The 19,296-nt window shown below is 31.8% G+C and overlaps 5 protein-coding genes across 5 annotated transcripts; all 5 read right to left on the bottom strand.

Moving 5' to 3' along the window:
- Positions 1–2,697: 2,697 nt before the first annotated feature.
- Positions 2,698–3,888, bottom strand: LOC112328944 (probable glutathione S-transferase). Its single transcript, XM_024610488.2, has 2 exons — positions 3,546–3,888; positions 2,698–3,191 (listed from the first exon to the last, which is right to left on the bottom strand). Exons 1-2 carry the CDS (start codon positions 3,852–3,854, stop codon positions 2,841–2,843), a joined length of 660 nt encoding a protein of 219 aa, XP_024466256.2. The 5' UTR covers positions 3,855–3,888; the 3' UTR covers positions 2,698–2,840.
- Positions 3,889–5,907: 2,019 nt separating this feature from the next.
- LOC7460012 (probable glutathione S-transferase) lies at positions 5,908–6,973 on the bottom strand. Its single transcript, XM_002315573.4, has 2 exons — positions 6,618–6,973; positions 5,908–6,481 (listed from the first exon to the last, which is right to left on the bottom strand). The coding sequence occupies exons 1-2, from the start codon at positions 6,927–6,929 to the stop codon at positions 6,125–6,127; spliced, it is 669 nt and encodes a 222-aa protein (XP_002315609.1). The 5' UTR covers positions 6,930–6,973; the 3' UTR covers positions 5,908–6,124.
- Positions 6,974–9,656: 2,683 nt separating this feature from the next.
- LOC18102450 (glutathione transferase GST 23) lies at positions 9,657–10,937 on the bottom strand. The gene is made up of 2 exons (XM_006378243.3): positions 10,506–10,937; positions 9,657–10,259 (listed from the first exon to the last, which is right to left on the bottom strand). Exons 1-2 carry the CDS (start codon positions 10,812–10,814, stop codon positions 9,900–9,902), a joined length of 669 nt encoding a protein of 222 aa, XP_006378305.2. The 5' UTR covers positions 10,815–10,937; the 3' UTR covers positions 9,657–9,899.
- Positions 10,938–13,992: 3,055 nt separating this feature from the next.
- Positions 13,993–14,939, bottom strand: LOC7460011 (probable glutathione S-transferase; the record flags this gene model as incomplete). Its single annotated transcript, XM_052456469.1, has 2 exons — positions 13,993–14,541; positions 14,685–14,939. Coding segments are annotated over 2 exons (606 nt in total), but the record flags the coding sequence as incomplete, so codon positions are not given.
- A 3,199-nt stretch (positions 14,940–18,138) lies between these two features.
- On the bottom strand, positions 18,139–19,296 carry LOC127903918 (probable glutathione S-transferase). Its single transcript, XM_052456441.1, has 2 exons — positions 18,944–19,296; positions 18,139–18,646 (listed from the first exon to the last, which is right to left on the bottom strand). The coding sequence occupies exons 1-2, from the start codon at positions 19,250–19,252 to the stop codon at positions 18,296–18,298; spliced, it is 660 nt and encodes a 219-aa protein (XP_052312401.1). The 5' UTR covers positions 19,253–19,296; the 3' UTR covers positions 18,139–18,295.

Below are 19,296 nucleotides of genomic sequence, written 5' to 3'. Positions count from 1 at the left end.
AAAATTGTGTTTCCTCACTCATTCTCTCACGTGGTTACACTCCTCTCGTGTTTCATTTAAAGCCTTCAATTACAAGTAGTTTTAATGCTAAAAAAGTCTGTATTAATGGCGTTTGCATAGATAATGTCAAGACGAGATAAAAACACGACAAGAATAAAGTTTACGATAAAAAAATATTGATTTAGACCTAAATTGCAATCTGACCTTCTAGATTAGATCTGACCAAAAGCAAATAGAGGGGTGTTTGGCGTAGTAACCAACCCAAAATAATTGAATACACTAATTTTCAATGTTACCAACCTAAAATTACAAGGCCTTTCAATTGATGAATGTAACAGACCCTTTTAAACCCAAATTTTGACCCTAAAATAAATGTCATCCAAATGATATGAAATTTTATATTTAGAGCGATTTCACCCAAAATAACCTAAATATCAATTTTGAGTTAATTCCGATGTGTTTTGATACGTGGACGCAAAACAAATGTGAATCAACCCCTTTTAACTCAAAATAATGTTTTCTTATGTGTAACTATTTTTTTTACTAAGAAGAAACACAATTAGCACAGATAAACAAAGAAAAACGTAAGAAGGAAAAGAAAACTAACAAAAACTAATTTAAGCAATTCTGACCGAAACAAAGAATGAAGAAGAAGAAACAAACACAAAAACAAATAGATAACGACAACAAGAAATATATAACCTGATTTTGAAGCCTAACTCTGATATCAACTGATGCAAACCTCATGATCACGTGGTCAAACAACCCATAACAATGATGATAACTTCCTAAATAAAGCCGAGTAAATAGGTTTGGTTGAACTTTGACATAGAGATTGGAAAGACGCGTCGTTTGTTTTGTGTTGGTGTGGCACGTGTTCATGGAGGAGGTGTTGTTGGGCTCCAATAATTGTTTTTTTCTTTTCCTCTTTCTTTTTTCTCCTAACCTAGAAATTCATGTTGGCCCTTCCAAAAATTAGATAAAATCCTTCAATTTCTATTTCTATCAATTGTGGCCCTCATTCTTTTGATTACTCTTTGTTTCGCTTTTAATGCCTTTTTAAGTTTACTCTCTTTTTTTCAATTTCATCCTTAGGCATTTTATTTCTTTTTTTTTATCTAGTTCGATCCTCATTCTTTTGATTTTTTTTTGTGTTTTACCCTTTTTTATTTTTTTTAATTTCATCCCTCATCATTTTGTTTATTTTTATTTTTTTATTCAATTTTGGTCCTCATTCTTTTGATTGTTATTTTCTTATCATTCTATTGATTGTTTTTCAATCTTATCCCTCAACATTTTATTTAATTTGTTCTTTTTATTGAATCTCGGTCCCCATTATTTTAATTGCTCTTTTTATCTTTTTATTTATTTTTTTCAATTTAGTCCCTCAACATTTTATTTTATTTATTTATTATCCAATTCTAGGCTTCATTCTTTTAATTGCTTTTTCTTATCCTTTTTATTAAAATTTTTTTTTCAAATTTGTCCCTTAACTTTTTATTTCATTTATTTTTTATTCAATTTTGGTCCCTATTCTTTTAATTACTCTTTCTTTATTCTTTTTCTTATTTTTTGGGTTATCTCGGGTTAGTCAAGTTAACTTGGGGTGACTCGAGTTTTTTTCCAGAGTTTTTTTTTATTTAACCCTAATCCTTTTTTCTAGGTTATTTTTTTTAAAAAATAATTTTTTAATCCTGATCTCATGTCGTAGGTGATGGGTTAGTAGAGTGAGCTCTGGTTGACTCATGTTTTTTTCTTTGACGTTTCTTTTTTAAAATTATTTTTTTTTTCAATTTTTTTTTGAGGTCAAGTTATTGGGCCTTAAGCTTAATTTATTTTTCCTCTTTCAATTCTACAGGGTATCTTAATCTCATATATCATGTGTTCGTCAAATTAACACGGGTTAACTCAAGTTATAATATATATTTATTTTTTACATTTAAAAAAATAACTCGACATGCGGAGTAGTGCGGAAAAGAAAAGCTAATAACTATTTCAAAGTGGATTTTATTTTTATAGAAATCAATAACCAACCTACCAAGAGTGATAAAAATATAGAAATATTTGGTGCATATTTTCTAGCTAGCGAAGAAGAGCAAGAGAAGGCAATAAAAGACTTATTGGAAGAGCTAAAAGTCTTAGAAGAGCAAGGGCCAGGAGACGACGTTTTTTGGTGGCAACACCATAAAATATGATTGACATTTCTTATGGTGCAGTAACTTGTTTGCTCGAAGCCATGGAAGAAGCAGCAGGTGTAAAAGCATCGGAACCTAGCACATTGCCTCGTTTGCGTACTCGGGCTAAAAATTTCAAGGACGTTGCTGTGATCAAAGTGTTCCTGTAGGTTTATGAGAGAGGTGCAAGGGAGAAATTAACCAAGAACTACAATCATAATCCTTTTGGATTTGAATCCTACACACATGTAGGATAGGAATATTTTATTATGCTAAAGTTTTAATTAGTAATATTTTATTAATTATTCAATAAAATCTATTTTAAAAAAAAAGTCATATACGTGAAAGAGAGAAATGACCTACCTAACTCTTTTTTTGGATAAAAAAATTAATTTTCTTTTTCTTTTTCTTTTTTAATTTAATAATAAAGAGAATCATAATTAACAAATTAAATTTATAAATAATATTGATGGGCCAGTCACTTAAAAATGAATGAATAGTTTTAAATATTTGAACAGCAATATCTACACCACCATTATTATTATTAGCATGTCAACGAGAAATACAAGGTTTACAACACACACACACACGAAACAGAAACCATACATGAAGAAGAAAGATGAGACAAGACAAGCATGGAATTGGGATTCAGAAGCATTATAAAGGCTAGCTCTTGGCTAGTCTCTTCATGGAGTCAGTCCTATAGGCCAGCATCTTATCGTAGGCAGGGATGTTTTCTTTAACCACAGGAAGTTCGACGAAATTCTTAGCCCAGGCGTGCAACCGAGGCAAGGTGGCTGGTTCCAACACTTTCACACCTTTTGCTTCTTCCAAGGCTGCAAACCAATAACCCAACACTCCATATGAGATGTCTACGAGATTTATACTTTCACCGCCGAAAAACTTCTTATCTCCAAGACCTTGCTCCTCCAAGATTTTAAGCCACTCCGCCAATTCTTTTGCTGCCTTCTCGAGCTCTTCTCCGCTACCATGGTAAAATTCCCTAAAGGAAGCACCCTAAATAACCAAAGCGTTTGATTATTTCTTGAATATAATAAAACAAAAAAACAGAATAATAAAAATTAAAAGTTTTTATGAAAGCTAGTGAAGAGAAATCAATCCGATTTAATTACCAGTAACTAAAATAATGATTTGGTTCTGGCTTTCGACTTGATAACAAATATATGTTTTAGATGTAACCAGTAATTCTTTCACCCAATTACTAGGACTAAATTGAAATCTTGGAATCAATTTCTCTTTCCTTAGGACTGCAGCCTACCAAGGAGCAGATAAAACTAAAAGATTTCAGGAACCAGAAACAGTTGAATGAAAAATATACGATGAGACCTGTAACTAGATCGATACCCTCACCTTGATAACTCCATACTGCATCCAGAACCGAGCCATGGCTCTCTCATAAGGGTCTTTGGGGAGCAATGGATTTTCAGGCCATGTTTCTTCGATGTATTCAAGGATAACAAGAGACTCCGCAATTGGTTTGCCACCATGAACAAGAACTGGGATCTTCTTGTAAACTGGGTTGTACTTCAAGAGCGATTCACTCTTGTTAGAAAGGTCTTCTTCTATGTATTCATACTCCACACCTTTTAATTTCAGAGCCCATATGATTCTGTGACTAAAAGGGCTCGGCCAAAAACCATATAGCTTCACTTCTGCCATTGTTTTGATGAGGTCAGGATGCAAGGTCTGCTTCTATGGAAACCCATTTTATAAGTTCTACGAATTTAATTTAATTTAATGTGTTGATATTTTTAAATTATTTTGATGTATTAATATTAAAAATAAATAAAATAAAATAAAAAATTATTTAAATAAAAAATACTTTAAATAATAACATTTCCTGCAATTCATACTCACTCCCCACATCTGTTAGAAACTTTACTGGCTGTGGATTTTGACTTTGAACATATACATTCATGTCTTGTCTTCGGATTAGGTGGTGGATATGGTGGTGTGGACACATCACTTATGAACCCGAGTGATTTTCGGAGAAATTTCGATGCCCTGCTCCAAGATCCTACATCATTATCCAGATATTAATTATTTAAAAATTTGGAAAAGCAGAGAACTGAACTATTCCTACATTGACTGCCCTTTTTCTTTTGTTAACCTTCTGCTAAGTATCTATTGACTGTTGAAACAATCTTAATTTACCAAAATAAACCATTGATTTAGAAACATAAGGCAGCTGTCTTTAATCTCTAGTGGTGATGGTAGCAAGCATGAGGTGATTTGACGAATATCTCACTTTTTTTTTTTTTGAGTATTTGTTTTTTAAAGTATTTTTTATTTAGAAATATATTAAAATAATATTTTTTAATTTTTTAATTTTTTTTTTAATATTAACATATTAAAAAAATGTAAAATTATCAAAAAGAATTTATTTGAAGAAAAAAAATATAAATTTTTTTTTTTAAATTTAAATTGTAAAAACAAACAGAATTAAAGTAGTAGTCAAAAGCTTGATCATGGTCGGGGAAGGTTGTCTGTAAAACATTACTAGTAAATAGTAATCTGAACCAAATGTAAATGCTATTTTTTTTTTTTTTTTTTTTGCCTTTGCCTAGACCCAAGTCTGAGCTTCTCCTAGGACCTCTTTTCTTTAAAGATTTTGATTGCCTCACAGAGTTTATTCTTAACTCTTTTAACTTTTAACTTTTTACTGTATATGTTCCCATAAAATCTTGTGACCTTTCAAATGAGATTAAGAGTTTTTGAGATAACAAAATACGATAATTAAAGGTTATTTAAAATTATTTTTTCATTCACTCGTAACTTGGAAGTTGGTGTTTTATGGTAAAAAAAACTTCTTGGAGAATAAATTCTAACATATTTTTAACTTAAAAGTAAATAGATATCATTTTTAATTTTATCTTAAATGTGTATATTAACTATATTTTAAAACAAAATTTTTAAGACTTCATACAGTATGCAAGTGAGGAAAAGTGTGTTTATTTTTATGTTTAAAAAATATTTTTGATATTTATTTGAGATTTTGTTTTGAAAGATTATATGATGTTGAAGAGGCTGAAAATTTTACAATGAAGATTAAAAATACTTTATTAAGGTTATTTGATAATCATATGAATGTTGATGAGAATGTTGAAGATGTTTATAGTGTTGTACCTAGTATAAATGAGGATGTTAATGTGATTTAATAGTGGTAGATGATGATATATTAGATGACTTAACTTTTCAGTTTAAAAAACAATTAGAGGAAAAGGGTGGTGTATAAAAAAAAAAGAGGTTGAGAGGTATTTAGGTGATAATTGTGAGAATCCTAATGATTTTAAATTAGATATTTTGGGTTGGTGAAGGTGTAATGCTATAAAATATAAGATTCTTTTTAAGGTGGCACAACACGTGTTAGCCATCCTAGTATCTACATTTGTTTTTGAAGCAGCATTCAGTACTGACTGTTGTATATTATATCTATTTCGAAACTTTTTATCTTTATCGACAGTGAAAACATTTGTTTGTTGTCAGAATTGGTTAAGTTTAGCACCAATTCCAATTAACATTAGAACCTTCATGAAATATATTAAAATTATTGTTATCCTTATTAAAAACCAACAAAAATAGATTTTGGAGCATATGTTAACTTCCAATCCCTCGTGATAATTATGCTATCAAAACGTTACTGAAATTATTGTTTTATGATTTTGGTTAATTAAATTAAACATTTGTCAATCTCCATTCTAAGAAATAGAGGTACGTTAACGAGTTCTTTTATTCCTTTATTACTTCCTTCACTCATGGAAGGTAACAAAACGAGTACACGGGGCTCGAAGACGGGCCTAGGCCTATCACAACGAACAGCTGAAAGACGACACGAATGCAATAAAGAGACAGACTAGACAAGAAACAACAGGCCCTGAACACTGAAAAACACACCACAGATCCCGTTATTATCTGTATCGCCGCTGCGATCAGGCAGATGCAACCATGGCTTCTCTGCGACGCTTAAAGAAGGTAACCGTCCAGGCCCTATCTGGAAGGTTTTCTTTAATTATAGGCGCTTGCTTGAAGTTTTTAATCCAGGCATGCAGGCGAGGAAACTTGTGGGCTTCAAATATTACTCCTTCTCCTACTACTTCTTCAATGAGTTCCAACCAATAAATAACAGAACCAAAGGCTATATCTACTATCCCTATACTGTCTCCACCAAAAAATTTCTTCTCCCCTAACCCGTGTTCTTCAACGTTTTGCAACATTTCCAGGGTTTCCTTCCTTGTCTTCTCAAGTTCTTCCCCTTTAGCATGAAACATTCTCCGCACTGATGTACCCTGAAGCCGGAATAAACCATGACATTAATCACTGGAAACTAAATGGAGTACCAAAGAAAATTAAGCTTAACAAGTCCAGTTTTATAGTATTGTATGAATCATGAAATGTATAATAATGTCTGCACGCTAGCTGTACCTTATCTTCGGCAAATTTGACCCAGAAACGAGCCAGAGCTCTCTCGTAGGGGTCATTTGGCAGCAATGGATTTTGGGGCCACATCTCATCGATGTATTCCACAATGATCATGGACTCGCAAACTGGCTTATCGCCATGGAGAAGCACCGGGATCTGCTTGTGAACAGGGTTATACTTGAGAAGCAGCGGGCTTTTATTGGTGAGATCTTCTTCTATAAACTCATATGGAATACCCTTTAATTTTAGAGCCCATATCACTCGGTAAACAAATGGGCTGGGCAATGCTCCAAGCAGCTTCACTCTTTCCGCCATGACTGAGAGGTTTGTGGTGATCCTTCATCGTTACCTTCCACGCTCCTTTATAGTGTTAATTCAATGGAAGGGGCTTGCTTGGGCAGCAATTCAACTTTGCCTCTGAAGGAGTTTTTCTATTCCATGTTGATGTATTTGCTTACGTGATCATATTCATAAAAAATGTATTTATATAATCTATTCGCCAAAATCAGAGATTGAAGATGCTAAAACATTATCTAATTAAATTAAATATATTATATTTCTTTTCTCTTTTCTTTATGCTCAAGTTTAATCATGTTTTAAGTTTAATTATATTTTTTCTAGGAATTTTCCACAAATAAAATATTGAGCCCGTTTGTTACCGTTTGCGTTTCTTCAAAAATACACTAAGTAAACGTTTGATTAAGGAAAAAAAACAAATCACTATGCATGGATCCCATAACAAATTGCATGCAAAATGCTGGGAGATGGAAAGCAGCAAACTGCTGCTTTTTCTTACGCGGCTAAGAAATTCAACCATGCTACACTGTTCAGTGAACAGGGGAGGCATGCTCCACTGTTCACTGAACAATGGAGCAGTGAACAGTGCAGCATAGCTACATTGATCCGGCCGGACCGGGTCCGACTCAGTAAAATAAAAAAAAAAATATTTTTTATTTTTTAATTATGTTTTATTCACTTGATGACGTAATATTTGTAGAATTTGATCACAATTCTAATTTGTTCATGATTATATTTTACAAGTTATGTTGTTACGTGTTAAAGAAACCAAGAAAATTATCGGATGTATTTCAGACGTAATGGAATTGTAGATAGTTCGATGGAATGATAAAAAAATATTTTATATAAAGTATTATTTATTTCATGATGTAATAACAATAGTTAAATTTACAATTTTTAAATTAAAAACCATTAATATTAATATATATATATTTTTAAATTATTTTATAATCTCAATTTTAAAAACATTCTTAACCAAACACATTAAACTATTTTTCATTTAACCTCAATTTCAACCACAGTTTTAACTAAACATATATTTTTCCAAACCAACTTCAACTAAAAATATTTTTTATAAAATATTTTTTTTAAAATTACAATCACAACAACAACTACAGTAACAAAAACACACTCTTAGATGAAGTTTATTTTAAAAAATATCAGTAACTTCACGGCAATAATCTCGTCCGTAGCTGCTAACGGATGAAAGTTCCATCCCAAGGAAATATCTGCAAGCAATTCTGTCACAGCGGAAATTGTTTTGTCCTCCTAGTCCTAGCCCCTGTACTTCTACGGTTCTCAAGGTCCGCAGGGTGTCATTTATTAGCTTTTCTTTGGGTATATAGAATGTCGGAAATATTATTTTTTATTTTTTTAAAAATATATTAAAATAATATAAATTTTTATTTTTTTAATTATTTTAATATCAATACATAAAAATAATTTAAAAATATTAAAAAATAAATTCAATCTCAATTTTAAACGGGAGATAAGCTAATAAAAGTACTGCTTGCACTTGGGTTCATCTTCAAAAACAGTCCATTTTTTTTTAAAAAAAAATAGTAAAATACATGCTAGACAAGATTTTCATTCTAAAAAAAGTATCAATAAGTTTACTTTTAAGAAATAATTAAAAATAATTAATAATTAAATTTTGATTTTTTTAAGATCAATAAGTTCATTTTTATAATTCATATTCCAAACAAGTTTATCTTTAATATATATATATATATATATATATATATATATATATATATATATATATATATTATCCTCCATATATTCTTAAAAAAATCACCACTCAAGTGGTTTTTATTCTCTTTCTTTTTAGTTTTCTTAAAAAAATTAAATTATTTTAATATTTTTTTCCTCACCTGTAAAATAGTTAATTTTTGTAATCAATTCTTCTTGTATTACTATTATTTTAAAATTTTCAAAAAAATATATATAATTATGATGGTGATTTATTTTTTTAAAATAAATTTATGTGTACCTTTTTCTCAATTGTACATGTATAAAGAACTCACGTTCAAGTTTAAATAATTTAGATTAGAGGTTAGAAAAAAAATTAAAAAACTAATTAAACTGGTAAAACAAAAAAAAAATAAAATTTTTTTTTGATTAAAATATTTAAAAAATTCAATTTGGTTCGGTTTCATAAGTTTAAAACTAAAAAACCAAAAAGAATTTGTTTTTTTATCTTAAATGTGTATATTAATTATATTTTAAAACAAAATTTTTAAGACTTCATACGTGTATGGAAGTGAGGAAAAGTGTGTTTATTTTTATGTTCAGAAAATATAAAAAATATTTTTTATATTTTTGTATCATCAATGCACTCAAGAATCACCGTAGACTCCGCTAATGGGTTTCCATCATTAACAAGCACTGGGATATTTTTTACTGGGTTGCACTGCGAAATCGAGTTGCTCTTGTAGTCTTGTTAGAGAGATCATCTTCTTCACACTCATAGCTAACGCCCTTTAGTTTTACAGCCCAGATAACCCGCTGGCTGAATGTGGGTATTGATCATTGCAGGCTTTTCTTCTTGGCAAAGTAATGGAGAATTAGAAGATCAATAATCAAAGTTAGGCTCCATGATTTGATGAAGTATTTTTTTTTTTATCCATGGGAGATTCTGTTCAAGTTGAGATTGCATTTGAAAATTCTAAATAAGTTGGAGGGTTATTGGCTTTCTTTCATATAGATCACAGAGAATTTATTCTAGGATGCAAGTACTGGGGCTTTCCAGCTGAAAAGAAGAAATTGAAAGGAAAAAAAAAACGATCACAAGGTTCATGGATATCTCCAAGATAATAGATCAGGTACAATAATTTAACGTCACTGGATAATCTTAGCTTGTAATCTAGTCTCCACAACATAAAGTTCTTGCTTGGTGATCCGGATCAGGATAAATATATATCCAGATTTCCCCTGGTTCCTGCATAGATCACACATTGGGGCTACTAGATTTCTAGTGATCATGACCTACATAGACGGGTCCGAGAGAAACATCTGCCTTAAGCGTCTAAAATGCACCAGCAGTCTCTCACGATCAGGAAGGTTCTCTTTTATCACTGGAATTTCTTTAAGACGCTGAATCCAGGCATGTAAGCGAGGCAAAGTGCTTGGTTCCACCAATTTCACACCAACCATTTCTTCCGAGGCTTCAAACCAGTGAGCCAGCCACCCATATGCTATATCTACCATCCCAATGTTTTCCCCTCCGAAAAACTTCTTGTCTCCAAGGCATTGCTCTTCCAGGATTTTTAGCACTTCTAATGCTTCTTTTGCTGCCTTCTCTTTCTCTTCTTCAGTCGCTCGGAAAAATGCAAAAAATGCCATGCCCTGGATAATCAAGGATATATTTTCTCTCAGCTTGATCTTAAAGGCCAAAAATATAAGAAGATTGGAGCTATAATCAATGAAAAACTGGAACTTTGTGTTCCGAATAAGATCCAGAAAATAACTACCATACTGATAAATTCTTGCACAAAGAACTCCAAAAAATTAATGAACTTTCATGTTTTTTTACTAGTACGCAAATAATTCATAGCAAAAAATTAAGAAATCAATAGAGCAAGCAAGGATTACCTTGTCTATTCCAAATTGAATCCAGAATCGAGCTGTGGCTCTCTCGTAAGCATCTTTTGGTAGCAAAGGATGATCCGGCCACGTTTCTTCTATGTATTCAAGAATAACCATGGACTCCACAATTGGTTTGCCGCCATGAACAAGTACCGGAACCTTCTTATGAATCGGGTTGTACTGCAATAGTGCTTGACTTTTGTTGGAAAGGTCTTCTTCTACGTACTCATATCTGATACCCTTTAGTTTCAGTGCCCATATCACTCTGTAACAGTACGGGCTAGGCCAGAAACTATGCAGCTTCACATCTTCCATTGTTTTTGAGAGATCTGGGCCAAAAATGTCTAGTTGCAGAGCAAGTCAAAGTCTACAAACAAACTAGATAGGTGGCACGCGGCTGTCGATTTCTTTCCTAACCTAAAAACACAATGTTAAAGCGTTCCCCACGTATTATTTAAAGCAAATTAAAATATTATGACTCGGTTATAGATTTTAATATCAAAGAACCAAGAGAAATTAAAATAAAAAACTAAACTTAACCAGGTTAGTATGACAACCTTGTAATAAAAAAAATAATTAAAAAATAAAAAGTAAATTTGATATATAAATAAAAAATAACAAAATTATGTAAAAACGAACAAATGGGTGACCCCGACTATGAGGCTGGGATGTTATCGTAGAAAGAAAAAAAAATGTTTAATTTTTAATGAATTCAATATTGAATGAAAAAACAAAAAATAGCAAAAAAAACACATAAAAAAGATCAATATTAATCCAAAGTTAAAATTTTATACCCGTGATCTAGGTCATAAGACCGGAATCAATACAAAAAAATTAACGAAACCCAATTTTAAACAAATCAAATATTAAAAGATGAAATTGAAAAAAAATCAATTTCAAGAAAAGAACCAAGTAAAAAGTAATAATTAAAAGAATAAAGATCAAGTCTCCCATAAAAATCAAATGACTATGAATGAAATTGAAAATAATTTTTTTTAAATAACAACCAAATTTTATATAAGTACCAAATGGAATAAAATGCTAAGGATAAAATAAAAATAAAATCCAAAAGTAATAAAAAGGAATCAAAAGAATGAAAATCTTAATTAAAATAAGAAGAAAACAGAGTATTACTCTTAATTTTAGCCGAACTTGCATGTTTTCCCAGGGAAAGAAAGAGAAAATAAGGGGGAATCTAACCACCATTTAACCATCATGATATGGATGATGCACGTCGCTTCAGATGATGTGCCTCAACATTATCCTTTAGAAGAGATGGTGTTTGGCCTTTTTTGGTAGCTGGAAGACACTGCACGCGCCACCCAAAAGGCATGAGCATCCCCTACACACTGGCATGTGCGTTGCATATACTTGTAGCTTTTCTCTGTTTTTTTAGTTTAATTTATGAAAATACCCAAGTGTTCCTGATCCTACAAGATATTAACTAAAAAACCATAACAAAAGGACCAAAAAGCCCTTTAATCTTAGTTACAGTTTTTTTTATTCAAATGGTACTTTAGTAATTACACTATGCCAGGAAGAAGAAAAAATTGAATACACCCATGTCCTAAAGGTTAAGCAAATTAAATTTTTTAGGGTATTTTAAACATTATATTATGCAAATAAAAAATTAAAAGACTTCTTTACCTCCATTTAATCTTGTAATAACAAATGTGTCTCGTGAAAAATACCATATTATTCTTGAAAACATGCTATAAAATTTAAATTATTAAGGACAAAATGGTAATTTTATTATGAAAATCCACTATAAAATATGAGTGTATAACCTGTTCAAAGATTGAGTATTTTTAGCATTTATTTTATTAGTTTATCACCTACACTTTCTTAACTCTGAAAAAAGTAAAGTACACAAAGAACTAATTATTTTATAACTTGATTGGAAAACTACTTTTTTGATGCCGAATATTTATTAATTTCTATTTGAGTACCTTTTCTTTAAAAATATTTACATATTCGAGTAAACTCACTCTCTCTATATTTTTTTTTTATTTGGGTACATGTTGTTGACAGGAGTTGAGGTGTCTGTTATTTTGTAACAAATGGCAAAAGTTATCCCTCTAATAGAAGATTCGTTACGCACGTATTAACCAAATTTGACAGCTGATAAATAAATTGTCAGGAACAAAAATCAAAGCACACCTTATCCTCTGCAAACCCGAGCCAGAACCGAGCTACAGCTTTCTCATAAGGGTCATAAGGGGTTCTGTGGCCAAGTCTCTTCAATGTATGCGAGGATTACCATGGATTCACAATTTGGTTTCCCATCATGAACAAGCATTGGGATCTTCTTGTGGACAGGGTTATGCTGTAGAAGCATGGGACTTTTATCGCGCAAATCTTCCTCTATGTATTCATACGATATGCCCTTCGGTTTCAGCGCCCAAATCACTCTCCAACTATATGGGCCATTCCATGTCCCGTGCAGCTTCACTTCACCCATCGTTAGGTGGATTCTCAGAGGATCTTGAGTGATGAACTGATCAATTATGTATAATAGTTTATTAATTCTTTGCTGAGAAACCGGCTTGGCTTAGAGTTTGTGACTTTAAACAATGCAGCATTTATTGTTGATATATTAGTATATTACAACTGGTTTTTGTTTCTTTTGTTTGCCATTTCTCGGAATTCAAAAATCAATTTAGCTGTCTGATCTTGGATGCTCCGATTAATTACAAGGAATCTTCGCACTCCACGAAGACAAAACTATAGAGTACAGTGGTTTATGAAAGCAACCGGTGGATTTTCCTTCAGAAAATGTCAAGCTCTGCCGAACAAATCCATAATTTAACTGGGGTCACGAGACAATCATCGAATAAAGAGAATGTTTTTTCATTCAAAAAATGATTTTTAATTTTTTTAAATTAATATTTTTTATAATTTTAATATGTTGATGTCAAAAATAAATTTTTTAAAATATAAAATATTATTTTAATATATTTTTAAATAAAAATACTATAAAAAATATAATTTAAAAAACTATCAAACTGAACCTAAAGTGTTACCTTGGAAATATAACAATTTAGACGAGAAACTTGTTTTTACTTGCATACTGCACAGATCAAATGTTATTATTCTTTAAAAGCAGCATATATAACAGTATTTAATTTATGCCTGAACATTGTTCCAAGATACCATTAATTTTAGAATTTACTAGCATATTAATCGGTACTCACATTAAATTAATAATAATTTTTTTAAAATATTTTAAGTATATTAAATCTAACGATCAAGCAAGATTTAATATTTTTGAATCTGATAATAATGTCAGACTTAATAACATCGGGTTTTGCAGTTGAGCTAGACCTAATAATATTTGGTCTGCCGGTCGAACCAGACCCAACATCCTTTGGTCTAGTGCTCAAGCCATGTCATTCTCCAGCGTTCAAGATAAAATATTATATTCTTAATTATTTTTTCTTAATTATTTTTTCAATGTCAAATATATCTCATGTAAATGACAATTTCACCCCAATTGCATACTTAATAATAACCTTCTTTTTTTTTCAACAAAAATTATATCATTACATTATTCTAATTCACAAATATCTATATCTTGATAAACAGCAAAAGATAAACAGTAAAACTACCAGCAGTTTTAGTTTATAATTAATATAAAAATAGTTGTAATTCAAGGACCGATATCCCTCCCGTGTCCTGATTGCTGGATAAATTAGCGTGATGGTGCCCTTCCTCCGAGAGGTTTAAAGTAGACCAGCATCTCGTCATGCCCTGGCAGATTTTCCTTGATTATGGGCTCGTCCTTGAAGTTTTTTATCCATGTATGCAGGCGAGGAAATTTCTGAGGTTCCATCAGTTTTATTCCTGCCACTTCTTCCAAGACTGCCAACCACTGGGCAATCCAGCCATAGGCTATGTCCACCAAGCTAATCTTGTCTCCGCAGAAAAATCTCTTCTTTCCCAGAGCATGTTCTTCAATGGTTTTTAGCATTTCCAAGCTGTCCTTCACTGCCTTTTCTTGCTCTTCTCCGCTGCTATGGAACATAATCCATACCGCAACACCCTATCACAACCAGTACAAAAAAATAATAATCAGAATCTCTTTCATCGCGCATAGCTCTCTCGTAACGAATCAAATGTTTGGTAGATTTCTAGGGGGAAAAGGAGGAAAAATAAACTAGCAGAAAGTTGGGGAAAAAAATGTACCTTATCTTCAACAAATTTAACCCAGAACCTGGCTCTAGCTCTCTCGTAAGGATCATCGGGCATCAGTGGAATTTGGGGCCAGGTCTCTTCCATGTATTCTAGAATTACCATGGATTCGCAAATTGATTTTCCCCCATGGATGAGAACTGGAATCTTTTTGTGGACTGGGTTACATTGAAGAAGCAAGGGGCTTTTGTTGGAAAGATCTTCTTCAAAGGACTCGTATGGTATGCCCTTAAGTTTCAGAGCAGTTAATTAATTAACAATAAACTAAAATTGTTCGGTGTTTCACCGTGCTAGTCCAGTGAAACGCTGAGCTGTTTTCTCCTTTTTTTTTTTTTTTTTTGTTTTTTTTTTATTTTCTATGTCTTTATAGGTATTTTTTTGCTTTTTTTTTCTTTTTTTTCTTTTAATGAATTTTTTTTGTTTAATTTAGTTTGTTAATGTTAATTTTTTTTTATTTAGTTATCATATTTTCATGACACGGATCACAGGTTTGACGGGTTAACTTGGTTTGACGAGTTAACCCGATTTTGTTTTTTGCTTTTTTTCTTTTTAATTAATAACATATACTAAAATTGTTCAGTGTTTCACTGTGTAGTCCACAGTAAAACGTTAAGCTGTTTTTTTTTTGTTTTTTTTCCTGCTTTTTATGCCTTTATGGGTTTTTTTTTTGCTTTTTTTTTGCGTTTTTTTTCTTTTAATGAATTTTTTTTGTTTAATTTAGTTTGTTAATGTTATTTTTTTTTAGTTATCAGACTTTCATGACACGGATCCCGGGTTTGACAGGTTAACCTGGTTTGACGAGTTAACCCAGAATTTTTTTTTTTGCTTCTTTTCTTTTTAATTAATTTTTTTTCGTTTAGTTTAGTTTTTTAATGTTAAATTTCTTTCTATTTAATTATCAGACTTTCATGACAGCTATCCCGGGCTTGACGGGTTAACCTGTCAATTTGTTTTTCTATTTAGTTATCAAACTTTCATGACACGAATCCCAAGTTTGACGGGTTAACCTGGTTTGAAGGGTTAACCCAATTAATTCAGATTCTTTTCTTTTTCTTCATTAGTTTTTTTTCTTCTTGTTGGTTTTTTTTCTTTGTTTTTTTAATTATCTATTTAATTATCACACTTTTATGACACGACCTTGCAGCCAGACCCATATTCAAGGCTCTTGGGTCCAGTGTTGCAGCCAGACTCACTTAAACTTGAGTCATGTAAGTTTAATATTATTATTAATATTATAAATATTACTCTTGGGTCAAGCATTGCAGCTAAATCAAAGGCTCTTGGGCATATCTTTGCAAAAAAACCTAACACTCTTAGATCTTAGCATTTTTTGATATTTTTTATGCAAGAAAAAAAATTTAACCCGTGGCACGTGCCTTTGTTTTTTTTTTTTTCTCCTTTTCTTTTTAAGCCTTTTACCGTGGATTGCACAGTACAGTCCACGGTGAAAAAGCTGATTCCTTTAGTTTTTGTTTTTTGTCTTTTTTTAATTAATTTTTTTTAATTTAGTTTCTTAATATTAAATTTTTTCTATTTAATTATCAGACTTTCATGACATGGATCCCAGGTTTGACGGGTTAACCCAGTTTCTTCAGATTTTTTTTCTTTTTCTTCATTAGTTTTTTTCTTCCTATCGGTTTTTTTCTCTTTGCTTTTTTCTTTTTAATCAATCTTTTTTTAATTTATTTCATTAATAATAAATCTTTTTTCTATTTAGTTATCACACTTTCATAACACGAATTCCAAGTTTGACAGGTTAACCTGATTTGGCGGGTTAACCTGGTTGATTCAGATTTTTTTTTCTTTTTCCTCATTAGTTTTGTTCTTCCGATTTCATCTTTTAATATTGTATGCAGTCCACAGTGAAAAGGCTGAAGCCTTTAGTTTTTTTTTTTTTGCTTTTTTTTATGTCTTTCACTGTGGACTGCACAGTGCAGTCCACGGTGAAAATGTTGATGCCTTCTTTTTTTTTTTAATTAATTTTTTTATTTAGTTTGTTGATATTAAATTTTTTTTCTATTTAGTTATCAGACTTTCATGACACGGATCTCGGGTTTGACGGGTTAACCCAGTTAATTTAGATTTTTTTTCTTTTTCTTCATTAGTTTTTTTCTTCTTATAAGTTTTTTTTTCTTTTATTGTTTCTTTTTATTTAATATTTTTTTATTTAATTTAGTTCATCAATATTAAATTTTTTTATTTAGTTATCGACTGATGCCTTTAGTTTTTCTTTTTACTTTTTTGCTGTTTTTATGCCTTTAACTGTGGATTGCACACTAGAGTCCACAGTGAAAAGGCTGATGCCTTTTTGTTTGTTTTTTTCCTTTTTAATTAATTTTTTTCGTTTAATTTAGTTTGTTAATGTTCAATTTTTTTCTATTTAGTTATCAAACTTTCATGACACAGATCCTGGGTTTGACGAGTTAACCTGATTTGATGGGTTAGCCCAGTTAATTTTGTTTGAACCTGTCAATTTTTTTTTTCTATTTAGTTATCAAACTTTTACGACACGAATTCAAGGTTTGACGAGTTAACCTGGTTTGAAGGGTTAACCCAGTTAATTCAGATATTTTTTCTTTTTCTTCATTAATTTTTTTTCTTCCTTTTGGTTTTTTTCTTTTTAATTAATCTATTTAATTATCACACTTTTATGACACGACCTTGCAGCCAGACCCACATCCAAGACTATTGGGTCTGGTATTGCAGTCAGACCCACTTAAACTTGGGTCATGCAAGTTTAATATTATTATTAATATTATAAATATTACTCTTGGGTCAGGCGTTGCAGCCACACCCAAGACTCTTGAGTATAACTTTGCAAAAAAACCTAATACTTTTAGATTTTAACTTTTTTTGATATTTTTTATGCAAAAACCATTGACCCGCGGCATCACGCGGGTCATGTAACTAGTTATTACTAAAACCAATCAGTGTTTCATTATAGTTTGAGCTATTATACACTATGAGTGAATTTATTATAAATTGTATTGTTCTACACTGTAGTGCAGATACTGTACACTGTGAATGCTTTCACTGTGAACTGCAATGTTTGGTGGGGACATGTGTGAGGCTACAGCCAACAGGCCCTAGGCGCCAAGCTGGAGGCACGCCCCCTAGGGTAGCCCGGGTATTGGAACCTAGCGCATTCCCTCGTTTGCATACCCGGGCTAAAAATTTCAAGGACGTTGCTGTGATCAAAGAAAGTGTTCCTATTAATTATTTAATAAAATTAATTTTAAAAAAAAATTAGATATGAGTGGAAAAAAAAAGTCTATGGTGTACGAAAAATGATAAAATTTATTACTTTGGAGAGGTCATGGATTTTATTCTCTCTCCGACTTGATTTTTTTTCGGATCAAGAAATTTATTTTTTTTATTTTTAATTTAATAATAAGGAGAATCATGATTAACAAAATAAATTTATAAATAATATTGATGGGCCAGTCACTTAAAATATTTGAACAGCAATAGCTGTATCACCATTATTATTAGCATGTCAACGAGAAATACAAGGTTTACACACACACACGAGAAACAGAAACCATACATGAAGAAGAAAGTTGAGACAAGACAGCATGGAATTGGGTTTCAAAGCATTATAAAGGCTAGTTCTTGGCTAGTCTCTTCATGGAGCCAGTCACATAGGCCAGCATCTTATCATAGGCAGGGATGTTTTCTTTAACCACAGGAAGTTCGACGAAATTCTTAGCCCAGGCGTGCAACCGAGGGAAAGTGCTTGGTTCCAACACTTTCACACCTTTTGCTTCTTCCAAGGCTGCAAACCAATAACCCAACGCTCCATGTGAGATGTCTACGAGATTTATGCTTTCACCGCCGAAAAACTTCTTATCTCCAAGACCTTGCTCCTCTAAGATTTTCAGCCACTCGGACATTTCTTTTGCTGCCTTCTCGAGCTCTTCTCCGCTACCGAGGTAAAATGCACTAAAGGCAGCACCCTAAATAACCAAAGAGTTTGATTATTTCTTGAATATAATAAAACTACAAAATCGAGTAATAAAAATTTAAAAGTTTTTGAGAAAGCTAGAGAAGAGAAATCAATCCAATTTACCAACTAAAATAATGATTTAGTTTTGGAATCAATTACTAGGACTAAATTGAAATCCTGGAACCAATTTCTCTTTCCTTAGGACTGCACCCTACCAAGTAGCAGATAAGGCTAAAACATTTCAGGAATCAGAAACAGTTGAATGAAAAATAGACGATGAGACCTGTAACTAGATCGATACCCTCACCTTGATAACTCCAGACTGGATCCAGAACCGAGCCATGGCTCTCTCATAAGGGTCTTTGGGGAGCAATGGGTTTTCAGGCCATGTTTCTTCGATGTATTCAAGGATAACAAGAGACTCCGCAATTGGTTTGCCACCATGAACAAGAACTGGGATCTTCTTGTAAACTGGGTTGTACTTCAAGAGCGATTCACTCTTGTTAGAAAGGTCTTCTTCTATGTATTCATACTCCACACCTTTTAATTTCAGAGCCCATATGATTCTGTGACTAAAAGGGCTCGGCCAAAAACCATATAGCTTCACTTCTGCCATTGTTTTGATGAGGTCAGGATGCAAGGTCTGCTGCTATGAAAACC

Source organism: Populus trichocarpa, chromosome 10, assembly GCF_000002775.5.
Source record: "Populus trichocarpa isolate Nisqually-1 chromosome 10, P.trichocarpa_v4.1, whole genome shotgun sequence".
NCBI classification, from domain to species: domain Eukaryota; kingdom Viridiplantae; phylum Streptophyta; class Magnoliopsida; order Malpighiales; family Salicaceae; genus Populus; species Populus trichocarpa.
This window is presented reverse-complemented; position numbering and strand designations above follow the sequence as displayed.